Source organism: Callorhinchus milii, unplaced genomic scaffold (assembly GCF_018977255.1).
Source record: "Callorhinchus milii isolate IMCB2004 unplaced genomic scaffold, IMCB_Cmil_1.0 Scaffold14, whole genome shotgun sequence".
In the NCBI taxonomy this organism is placed as follows: Eukaryota; Metazoa; Chordata; class Chondrichthyes; order Chimaeriformes; family Callorhinchidae; genus Callorhinchus; species Callorhinchus milii.
This window is the reverse complement of record NW_024704755.1, coordinates 10509008-10521319: the sequence shown is the minus strand read 5'-3', so window position 1 is coordinate 10521319 and position 12312 is coordinate 10509008. Positions and strand designations below refer to the sequence as shown.

Genomic DNA, 12312 nt, shown 5'->3' with positions numbered 1-12312 from the left:
GAATGTCAGCATCAAAAGTGGAGAGTAAAAACATTTGTGCTCACGTCACTGAAACTAAGCATCTGCTTAAACAAAGTATATCAATGCCTGGGAGGGAAAGTTTGGTCACAACTCTTACACACACACACACAAACATATATATATATATATAACTACATCAAATAGATTATTTTTTAAAAAAAGTTGTTGAGTTTGCGTTTTGCCAAGTTTGGGATGATTTCCTTTCTGGTTTTAGTTTTTTTGTTTGCCAGTTATCAGCTCCAAAACAAAATGCAACTTATTCCCCACCCACCCCACCAGAAGAAGAAAAAAAGAAGAAAAGAAGCGAGAAATCCTATCAACCAACTTTTTTTAAAAAGGAAAAAAAAGTGGGAGGCGAGTGAGCTCTCTCTCCCACCCCCTCTTTAAAGCATTTTGGGGGCAGGCGTGACCGTGTGTGTGTGTGTGTGTGTGTTTTTCTCTCTCGTGTGCCGGAAAACCAGTACTGATTGGCGATGGTGAAATGCGACTTGAAAGCAATTGAAATAAAAAAGATCTCGACGTCAGTAAATAGATTTGGGTGTGGAGGGGGGGGGGGGGAGGGAGAGAGGGAGGAGGAGAGGAGAGAGGGAGGAGGAGGGGGGAGTGAGAGAGAGAGAGAGAGAAAAAAGACAACGCTCTAATGTGACAAAGGCAGAGAGAGAGAGAGAGAGAGAGAGAGTGAAAGAGAGAGAGAGGGGGAGAGAGAGAGAGAGAGAGAGAGAGGTTGACTTTTTTGGGGGAAAAAAAAAGCTGGTGGCGGACCCTAAAAGAAATAGGAGGAGCTTAGTTAATACGAGAAATGTCAATCAGGCCATCAACTCCGAATAATCTCCACGAATCTGTTAGGACCTGACCTGGGCAACCCTCAGATCAATAGCAAGTTGAGAGAGAGCGATCGGATCTGTTACAGTGCGTCTGCATGTGGAAACGTATACTTTCGACTGAGTCCCCTTCCAGCACTCAAAGGTGGACGCTCCCCGCACGGCGATTCCTCCCGCAAAACAATCACGGACCATGTCTTTCCCGCAACTGGGATACCAGTACATTGCTGCTGCTGCTACTAGGCCACTTTACCCCGATCGCCAGGCGATCTCGTCTGCCAGAACTGGAGGCGATCTCACCGCGTCGGGCGCTGCCTCTACTGTACTGACCATGTATGGATCTCCTTATGCGGCTCAAGGATACGGCGCTTTTCTGCCTTACGCTGCCGATCTCCCCATGTTTCCACAACTGGTAAGAAAAAAAATGTAAATCAATTCACTCTCTCTCTCTCTCTCTCTCTCTCTGTGTGTGTGTGTGTGTGTGTCTCTGTCTCTCTCGTCTTTTAAACCTGGTAAAAATATCTTTTTTTTCAAAAAATATATATATTATATATTGTGCATATATATATATATATATATATATATATAGAAAAGTTTGTAGGTTGCGATTGTCCTGCCTTCTTTCTCCTCCCTCTCCACACACACACACACACACAAAAAGAAACCCAGAGGAGTTTAGGGACGGTGGTAAAATTACAAGGATTTTTAAAAAAATATATATATATACATACATAATAAAAAATAAAGATATATAAAAAAAAACTCATCGCTTTCAGATTTTTTTTTTTTACTGCCGACTTTCCCCCCTTTTGCAAAAGTTTTCAAGTCAGTTTCCGAAGCTGAGTTTGTCCATTTCACTCGTGTGTAGTGTGTGTGTCGTGTGTAGTGTGTGTGTAGGGTTTTATTTTCTTGGTGGGTCGATGTCACTTTACTCGCGTTTGATTTTCTATTTGGACGGGAGTGGGGGGGGGGGGGTTTCTTTTAGTTTTGTTGGTAAAAGTTTCTCCCTTCTTTTGGTACTTACATCCCAAACCCCCAAAACACGCACACACACACACATCCCCACCGCCCATAACGCACACACACTCCCCTGCGTTGTTTTTTTGTTCACACTCACTCTGCATTCAAACGATCGAAAGTTGTGCACAGCGCCAACTTAAATAATTAATTGCAATTAACTTTACAGTTTATTTCTTCTCCCCCCCCCGGCACCCCCCACCCTCCCTCCCTCGCCTCCCTCCCCCACAACCTCTACCCCCCCCCCCCCCCCCCGTGTGTGTGTGTGTGTGTGCTTCAGGGTGCCCAGTACGAACTGAAGGACAGTCCCGGAGTCCAACACCCAGCCTTCGCTCACCATCACGCCGCCTACTACCCATACGGTCAGTACCAGTTCGGCGACCCGTCCAGACCGAAGAACGCCACGAGAGAGAGCACCAGCACCTTGAAAGCCTGGCTGAACGAGCACAGGAAGAACCCCTACCCCACCAAGGGCGAGAAGATCATGTTGGCCATCATCACCAAGATGACCCTCACCCAAGTCTCCACCTGGTTCGCCAACGCGCGCAGGCGGCTCAAGAAGGAGAACAAGATGACCTGGACCCCCAGGAACCGGACCGACGAGGAGGGGAACTCGTACTCGAGCGAGCCCGACCTGGAGGGCGAGAAGAAGGACGACGACGAGGAGATCGACCTGGAGAACATCGACACCGAGCGCATCGAGAGCAAAGGCGACGACTACGAGCACGACCCGGACTTGAACCTGGACTGCAAGTTGGACGGCGCCCGGAGCGACTCCGAGATCTCGGACGCTTTCGAGGACTTGGCCGGTTCCGAAGACGGTTTCGTCAAGTCTGTGGTGAAAGACAGCAGAGAGGCCGGGGGTGGGGGTGGGGGTGGGGGTGGTGGGGGGAGGGAGGAGGAGGAGGAGGAGGATGAGGATGAGGGCAAACGGGGCGAAGACATCTCGGGGCAGTGCAGCTCCGAACAGGGCAGGAGCACCGCCGAGAGGAAAAGCCCGAGTTCGCCGCCGTCCGACTTGTCCTTGAGCCAAAAGCCGAAGATCTGGTCTTTGGCCGAAACAGCCACCAGTCCGGACAGTCCCCGCAAGTCCCCCCACGTCGGCGGCTCCCCCGTGGGTCCCGGGACCCCCTCTCTGCTGGGACAACACAGACTGTTCGCCTGCCCCATGGGCAAGTTTCAGAACTGGACGAACCGAACCTTTTCTCACCACCACCACCACCACCACCACCATCACCCCCACCCTCACCCCCACCCTCACCCCCACCCCCACCCCCACCCCATGGCTTTGATCAACTCCAACCATTTCCTGGGACTCAGCGCTGCCCAGACGGCGCCGGCAGCCGCTCTGCCCGCGTTTTGTACAGTGAGAGGCGAGGAGCAGACGGCGGAGCACACAGTGACAGGTACAACACAGCACTCACACCACCACCATCACCACCTCCACACACACAACACAGCACTCACACCACCACCATCACCTCCACCACCACCACACACAACACAGCACTCACACACACCACCACACACACAACACAGCACTCACACACACCACCACACACACAACACAGCACTCACACACCACCACCACCACCACCACACACACAACACAGCACTCACACACCACCACCACCACCACCACACACAACACAGCACTCACACACACACCACCACCACCACCACACACACAACACAGCACTCACACACACACCACCACCACCACCACACACACAACACAGCACTCACACACACCACCACACACATAACACAGCACTCACACACACACCACCACACACACAACACAGCACTCACACACCACCACCACCACACAACACAGCACTCACATACACACCACCACCACCACCACACACAACACAGCACTCACACACACACCACCACCACCACCACACACAACACAGCACTCACACACACACCACCACCACCACCACCACCACACACAACACAGCACTCACACACACACCACCACCACCACACACAACACAGCACTCACACACACACCACCTCCACCACCACCACACACAACACAGCACTCACACACCCACCACCACCACACACACAACACAGCACTCACACACACACCACCTCCACCACACACACAACACAGCACTCACACACCACCACCACACACAACACAGCACTCACACACCACCACCACACACAACACAGCACTCACACACACCACCACCACCACCACACACAACACAGCACTCACACACCACCACCACCACCACACACACAACACAGCACTCACACACACACCACCACCACCACACACACAACACGGCACTCACACACCACCACCACACACACAACACAGCACTCACACCACCACACACAACACACAACACAGCACTCACACACCACCACCACCACACACCACACAGCACTCACACACACACCACCATCACACACAACACAACACACACACCACCACCACCACACACACAACACAGCACTCACACACCACCACACACACAACACAGCACACACACACCACCACCACACACAACACAGCACACCACCACCACACACAACACAGCACTCACACACCACCACACACACAACACAGCACATACACACCACCACCACCACACACAACACACACACACCACCACACACACAACACAGCACACACACACCACCACCACACACACAACACAGCACTCACACACCACCACCACACACAACACAGCACACACACACCACAACACACAATACAGCACACAACACAGCACACACACACCACAACACACAATACAGCACAGAACACCACACACAACACCACACACAACACACACAACACCACACACACAACACCACACACAACACCACACATACAACACCACACAACACAACACCACACACAACATACCACACCACACACACAACACCACACACAACACACTCACTCAAGTCAAGGCAAGTCAGTTCCCAAAGCTGGCTCACACACACACACACACACAAACACACACCCACACACAACACACACACACACACAGCGAACCTGGCAAGACAAACAGTTAAGTTTGCAAAGGAAAGGATATTCTCTTAAGAGAGAGAGAGAAAGAAAGAGAGAGAAAGAGAGAGAAAGAGAGAAAGAAAAACGATTGTGTTAATCTTTTCTCGTTTGGGGGCTTTTTTTTTAGATCTACAAATATTGAATATAAATATTTTCATACGTTCACATTGGAAATGCAACCGTTTAAATCGGAGACAATCTCGAGAAAGACTCAGATTAATTCCAACGTCTGCCTATGTCCACGCAAAATATTCTCCCTCTTCCCCCTCCCCTCCCCACTCCCAGCTTTTTTCTTGAATCAATCATGTGAGCTGTTCGAATTTCCTTCTCTCCTAAAGTACTATTGGTCATCTGAAACTACACACAAGCTCTAACTATCGCAAGATGCAATAAATTAACGGGGGTAATGATTTTTTTTTTTGAAATGGGCAAAATTAAATTTATGCTAAACTGATCTCCAGCACCAGGTGAAAAAGGAGAATTTATAATTTGATTGCAATAACTTTTCCAATAAGTATTCGATGACAAATGCTCATTATAACGAGACAGCGCTCACCGTATCCCATTTTCACATCACTTCATCTTTTAAAGTCGATGTAATTGATAATTGTTCTGCAACCGACTGAATTTCAGCTGGTTTTTCTCTGCGCGAAAAAATAAAATAAAAACAAACCGACTCCACGGGGGCGAGCAGCGATTCTAAAGACTCACATTATCGTTTGCAGATCGGAGCGGTGTCTTGGAAATAGAGAAAAAAATAGTAAAGACAGCTTTTCAACCGGTTCAGAGACGGTAAGCAATCTATTTCATTCCTGTATATATCCACCCCACATTTACTGTCTGAACATATACAGTTGCTCTTATACCCCCATTTGGACGAGGGCATTTCTGCAAGGCACAGGCGTAGCAATTCATAAGATTACTTTTCGCCACATTTGGTCCTGGTTTCAAAAACTTAGACGGCCCCCCAAAAAAATGTGCAAAATCTAAGGATACGGATGCAAAACTTTCTGTCACACACAAAAAAATTGCAAACACTGATCCACAATAATGTTATTCCTTTCAGACCCCAGAATCAACTGGATGCTGCCATGGTTTTGTCGGCGCTCTCCTCCGCATAATCCATTTTTTTAAAAAAAAAACTAAAAAAAACTTTATTTTGTAAACCATTTTCTTGTTAAATGGAATGTAAAAATGTTTTTTTTTTCTCCTCCCCACCCACCACCACCACCCCTCCCCCTGTACAGTTTAACCTGTAAGCATGTATGTGTATTAAAATAAAATTGGTAATGTAATACTGGCCGACAAGGCGTGTATTAATTAGTTGAGTTTGTGATCTTAAGTGGAAACCAGATTGTTTTGTAAGTCGAGTGAGAGTTTAGGTATCCAGTGTTCAAACTGTTTTGTATATACCGCAAACAAAATGTACATACGTGTGAACGAAATTGTACAAGAAAGTATATATTTTTGGCTAATAAATGAGCAGTACGACTTTATCTTTGTATCTGTATTTTACAAAGCCTATGCAATGGGTAGTAGCCATCAGTACAAACGTGACAGTGTTATTTCCATCACTAGACACCACGCAGCTTATCATCACTTTGTGTGTGTGCGTGTGTGCGTGTGTTTTTAAACCAATTGATTGACCCAAAGTTGCCTGTTCCAGCATTTTTGTCCAATGTTACGGCGGATGCAATGTTGCTGTGTTAAATATGTGTATCGATCGCCACAGGAGAAGATTACACGCGGCTTCACTCCAAACTTTTAGCTACAGTCTATTTCAGACCATTTCTTCCGAACGTGTTGATTTTACACACCGCTGACTAACTAACCCCAGTATCGTTTGCCAAATGCGAGCGTAAATTGTTTTTTTTTAATAATAATAATAATAATAATATTTAAAAAAAACGTGACTATCTAATCTCTCTGTCCTAAACACTTCCCAGGTCTAAAAAATCCAAACTGTTTTAAAGTGCGGCTGTCGTTGCATTTTTAATCTCACACTGGCATTTAGGCAAAAATATTTATGATACTAAAACACTGCATCCAAACGCAGCTTCGGCGTTTGTTTAACTTTGATGCAATGTTTGCTTAAACGATGCTTCCAAAAGTATTGCATTGCAAGTCCCCATTCAAATACCAAATACCGTGACCGGACAGAACCAATTTAAATGCATAATCGTTAAATATAATTGTGATTAAACACCTCGGCGATGTTTTAATACGAAAGGCTTCAATAATATAATGAACAAATGACTTGTATAATAGCAGACCCTAAAGGGCAGAGTCTGCTGGCGATGCGCTGAGCATTAGACCTGAGAGAGAGAGAGAGAGACAGAGACAGAGAGAGGAAAGTCAGGCTAACAGCGCCTCCTGCAGGTGACGGAGTCGCTATGCCACACAAACAACACACACACAGAGAGAGAGAGAGAGAGAGAGACAGACAACTGGCACAAATTAATGCTGGTGCTTCATGGGGAGAAAAAGAGCCATAAAACGGCAGCTGCCTAATTCACTCCCGCTACGTTCAAACTAGTCGTTTTGTAAAGTTTTGATGGGGCTGTGCCAAAAAAAAAAAAAATTATTAACTTTTATATATCACTGTTTAGGGTTTCCCAGCGCTCTGGAGCGATTCGGTCCAAACTTCCCATTTACTTACCCTCTCGATGTTTGTTAACCTGACTGTGGATTATTCAAAGCATCGAGGTCACAAGGCAGACTTCAAATCGTTCCCCAACTTTGCACGGTTTATTCCCTGGGTGTTAAATTAGTTTATTATTATTATTATTATTATTATTATTTTCTCTCTCTCTCCTCTCTCTCCAGTGATTTGTCAATTTCGAAACAACAACAAAATAGCGGAAATGTTGTTTTTTTGCCCCCCCCCCCCCCAAAAAAATGTAACACACCGAATTGTTTTTATTTTTTTTACACACAGGTCAGTCAGTATCGGTCGTTCACTGTTTGACATATTTACAATCACAAAAAGAAATAGGGAGTTCTGCACCCAGAAAAAAAAATTGTGGGAGAGGTGATAAGGACTATATCAAATGCGAGGATTATTATTATTAAATAAAAGAGAGAGAGAAAGAGAGAGACGCCAAATGAGTTACTTACGACATCGAAATGATTAGCCCAAGTTTTATGCGCGTTTCTAAAAAAAAACACTCGCCTTTCCCTTTCAAACTTTATCAATAATAAATGACGCTAACAGTCCTCTTTACATATTTTAATGGCAATGTCTCGTTGCCAGATATCCTGTGAGGTATTTGGAATACTTGGCTCTGTGCTTTGCAAATGATTCATCGCCATATTACAGTCCGCGCAATGAATTTCGTTCAACTTTTTTTTGAGGGTCAAAATAACAAATACGATTTAAACGCCGCGATCTCTGGGATATTCCGAAGTGGTGCAATTTACAGCAACTGCGGGAACAGCGAGACTTTAATCCGGGGCTCATTCTGTGACTGAACTCTCACTCTCTCTTTTTTGTTGTTGTTGTCGTTGTTGTTGTCGTTGTCGTTGTTGTTGTTTTCTGCGGATTTTCCAAGCGGATAACAATTCTGCGGAATATATATATATATTTTCCCCCCTCCCGAATGCGTAACGAAGCGCACGTTTCGTTACCGAACTCGTTCAAGGACTATTTGAAGTGCAATCATTTGCCTGAGTCAAACTTTATTTTTTTTTTGGGGGGGGGTGGGGGGTTAAAGGTAATGGGGATAAACTTAGCGAGTTATTTAAAAAAAACAGGAGAACATTGCAACCCGAAATTGCAGTGGTTCAGGAGAGTGGTTAAACTCCTGAGAGCTTCGCCAATGATCTCTGGCGGATCAGACGCGGCTGAGTTGAGGTGAGACAGAATTAGTTATCCAGAGGCGCAGAAAACCAACACATTCGGACGTGTGAGAAATATAACTGCGATGTGTATTCATTTCTAAATAGATCTGTGCGTCAAAAACACAAGCAAAGAGGGGGGGGGGATTTTATATCTCCAAATATAAAAAAAGAATCGACAATTGCCACTGTATGTTCGCAGTTGCGAAATCCAGTTAATATTCAGGGGTGGTGTGGGGGGGGGTGGGGGGGGGGTGAAAGTTGGCTGGTGATTTTGGGGCTCGGTGCGGATTTTTAATTCAACTCTTCGGAGATGATGGCTAAGCTGTTTGGCCGAGGTGCCTGGTTTCTGTGAGCGTTTCAGTTCAGTTTAAATGGCACAGAACTCGCTCACCAGATACTTGACTGCAGTCTGCAATCACAGCTAAACAACGAGGGTCACTTCTCTCTGTGTCTCTCTCTCTCTCTCTGTCTGTCTGTCTGTCTCGCTCTCTTTTCTTTCTCTTTCTCTCTCAGGCTCAATGCCAGCCAAGCTGACACCTTTGTGCTGTGTACCAATGGCTTCGGCTTCTTTTTTTGTGTGTGTGTGTGTGTGGGGTGGGGGGGGGGGGGGGTGGGGGGTGAGTTAAAATGCTACAATTAAATCAGAAGCACTTCGAGTGGCTTTGGCAGTTCATTTTGCGAATCCGCTTTTTCAGGGTCTTGCGAGTGTGCGGAAACTTTTAACTCAGAGCTCAGATCAGATCCTAACGATGCCAGACTCTGTGTGTGTGTGTGTGTGTGTGTTTTGTGTGTGTTTGTATGTCTTGTGTGTGTGTATGTATGTGCAGAAATCCTCACCTCTCACCACATCAGCACAGCAACCCAGACTGGCAACAGAATTAGGAACTTTATTATTTTCTTTTTCTATCAAAACATAATCATTTCCCCCCTTTTGTTCCCCCTCTTGTGTGTGTGTGTGTGTGTGTGTGTGTGTATTTTCTCTCCCACCCCCTCTTCCCAATTTTATTGGCAACGATTCAGAGTTCTTGGGTGCATTTCGACAGGGTGATGCGGATTTTCAACCCAGCGCCCAGCGAATGGCGCAATTCGGGGTAGCCAGTGAACGCACACTCCAGTCCAGCTTGAAGGCTTTGTGTTTCGGGGAGGAGGGGGATTGGGGAAATATTCATCAAAACTGGGGAATTCTTTGCTTTTGGATAAAGTGGTCAAACCAGCCTCCAGCCCCTGACAGCCATTCTCAGTCTGAGTCTCTCTCTCCCTCTCTCTCTGTCTGTCTGTCTGTCTGCCCATCTCGTTTTATCTCTCCCTCTCTCCCTCCTTCTCTCTCTCTCTCTCCCTTAGCCCCTTCCCGTCTAATCAATTATCCCCCTGCTATTCCTGTTAAAAAATTGAGCACTCATTACGCATATTCATAAATCACCCCTCGCTAGGCTGACAATGATTGATGGAAACATCTTTTTTTTCTCTCTCCCTTTTTCACACTTTTCCCAACTAGTTTGGCTGATTTAAAACAACACACACACACACACACACACACAGACACACAAACGAGGACATCTCTCAAGAATAAATGGAATTGGAATAAAGCAGCGGGGTCTAAAAATGCATACATCCACTGGGGCATAAAGGGGTTCTTTTTTTTTGGGGTGGTGGGGGGGAATAGTTTGGGCCCAAACTTTTGTTCCAGCCACAGAATGTAAAATGAATCTGGAAGGGTCTGGTCGGAGCATTTGCTCCAGAGGGTTAGTTGGAAGTTGGACAATGCCGGGCATTGAGTTTTCGGTGGGTTTAATTTGCTCCTGAGAGAAAACACGGTTTAAGATTACGAAAACGATTTAAAACCCAGTCTTTTTTTTCTAAAAAAACTATCAAATCCATCTTCTGCATTCCCCTGCTGCAATCCAGCAGTTGGTAAAAGACACACAGAAACTCGGGCTCTTGAAATTCACCTGTTATATTGACAAGAATAGTAACTTGGTGCTGTGTTGGTTGATTTCGTGGGGATAACATTTGAGCTGTTAAGAGTGTTTGACTTGCTGTTTGTATGATCGTTTTGCAAAATACGAAATTCTCCCCCAAACCCAAATCGTTGCCCATCAAATAGGAAGGAAGGGAAAAAAAACAAAAGGGGAAAAAAATGTGGGGTTGGTTTTTTTTTTGGAGGGGAGGGGGGCGGGTGAGAGAGAAAACATAAAGTTCATATTTTGCAAAATGTTCACACAAACAAACCATCCGGTGAAACAAACACAATTTCACAGCTAAAATGCTGGGTGCTGTTTGGACTGTCTAAAGTGCTCAATGTTTTTAGGGAAACAGATGGGGAGGGTTTGCTGTGATGCCACCTCTGTGTGCAAAGGTAGCGAACAGCCAAGGCGCATTCTCTCTGCAATCCGTTACTTCGAAATTAACACATTTATACGCGGGTGGTGGGGTGGGGGGAGAGAGAGAGAGAGAGAGTTCAGATGTTAAGGCAGATTCACATAAATCAGTGCGAGTTACACTCTGATCGTAGTTGATGTGAGATCTTCCTGGAAACAACAGCGATTAAAGTTGAATTAAGGTGGGAGGTGAGCCACAAGGCTGGTGTGGATGTAAATCATTTCACGTGTCTTTGCTTTCAGTATCCCAGCACGTTTTTGACTCCTGATGGAATGAAACCCACCCCAACTGAGATGACATTAGTAAAGTTACGGTATGTCAGGCTACCTGCACAGTTCAGCCAGTCAACTCACTGTGCGACAGAGTAAATCCAGCAGTAATACCAGACTGGCAGCTCTCTGTCCCGCACAGTACTGCACACTTTATTTGACTGTGGTGATGTGTTTCGTTTGCAAAAGTCTCTTTATTGCCAGAGTCAGTCTCCCGTGACTGAAAATTGTCAGGATCCTGATATAAAGATAAAGGTTACAGAGAGACCAGCCTCTGAATCTTCTGAAAAGTTTTTTTCCCCCCAAAATAACTTTGGGGTAAAAATAAATGTAGTTTTATTTCTTCGGGCCCTTCCATTTATAATAATGATGACCCTTGCATTTGATATAGCGCCTTATCACGTCGTCGAGACGTCTCAAAGCGCATCACGGAATATACTGTAAAGTGAATGGACTGTATATGTTGTGGGAGAAATGCAGCAGCCAATTGCGCACAGCAGTGTCCCACAAACAGTCATGGATTGAGCATTTGAATACACAAAGTTGTATTTTGCCTCTGGATAGGATCTGCGAGCCATTTGCAGGAGACCAGTGCATCTCCAGGGCTCGCTGTGTTGGTTGGGAAGTCTATTAACCCTTATACTGCCTGTATATCTGTGGAAATATACTAGAATTTATGAGCCACAGATTCTGTACGTTTGCAGCACATGTGTTGTAAAAGTGAACCCCATCCAGCTAGGATAACATGAGTAAACATGAAATAACAGGATTAATCTAACATCATAAGTCTAGTACATTCAGTATTATAAACATGATTTAGAATGATTTACAAATGCTCACCTGGTCATCCATTTTTTGTCTTCTCTATTCATTCTATACCTTTTTTTTAAACTATTGTAATTTTAAAACAAGTTCTTCCACATAT

At 45.5% G+C, this 12312-nt stretch overlaps 1 protein-coding gene across 1 annotated transcript; it reads left to right on the top strand.

Annotated features, from left to right (window-relative positions):
- The first annotated feature begins 729 nt into the window (after window positions 1–729).
- On the top strand, window positions 730–6068 carry irx3a (iroquois homeobox 3a). Its single transcript, XM_042340307.1, has 4 exons — window positions 730–1254; window positions 2140–3265; window positions 5625–5691; window positions 5966–6068. Exons 1-4 carry the CDS (start codon window positions 1036–1038, stop codon window positions 6018–6020), a joined length of 1467 nt encoding a protein of 488 aa, XP_042196241.1. The 5' UTR covers window positions 730–1035; the 3' UTR covers window positions 6021–6068.
- Window positions 6069–12312: the final 6244 nt, after the last annotated feature.

Bases quoted from the DNA above. Each gene is read 5' to 3' on its own strand.
- irx3a (XM_042340307.1), top strand. From the start codon at position 1,036: ATGTCTTTCCCGCAACTGGGATACCAGTACATTGCTGCTGCTGCTACT. The intron at 3,266-5,624 runs GTACAACACAGC...TATCGTTTGCAG, and splicing joins GGCGGAGCACACAGTGACAG to ATCGGAGCGGTGTCTTGGAA. The intron at 5,692-5,965 runs GTAAGCAATCTA...TATTCCTTTCAG, and splicing joins TTTCAACCGGTTCAGAGACG to ACCCCAGAATCAACTGGATG.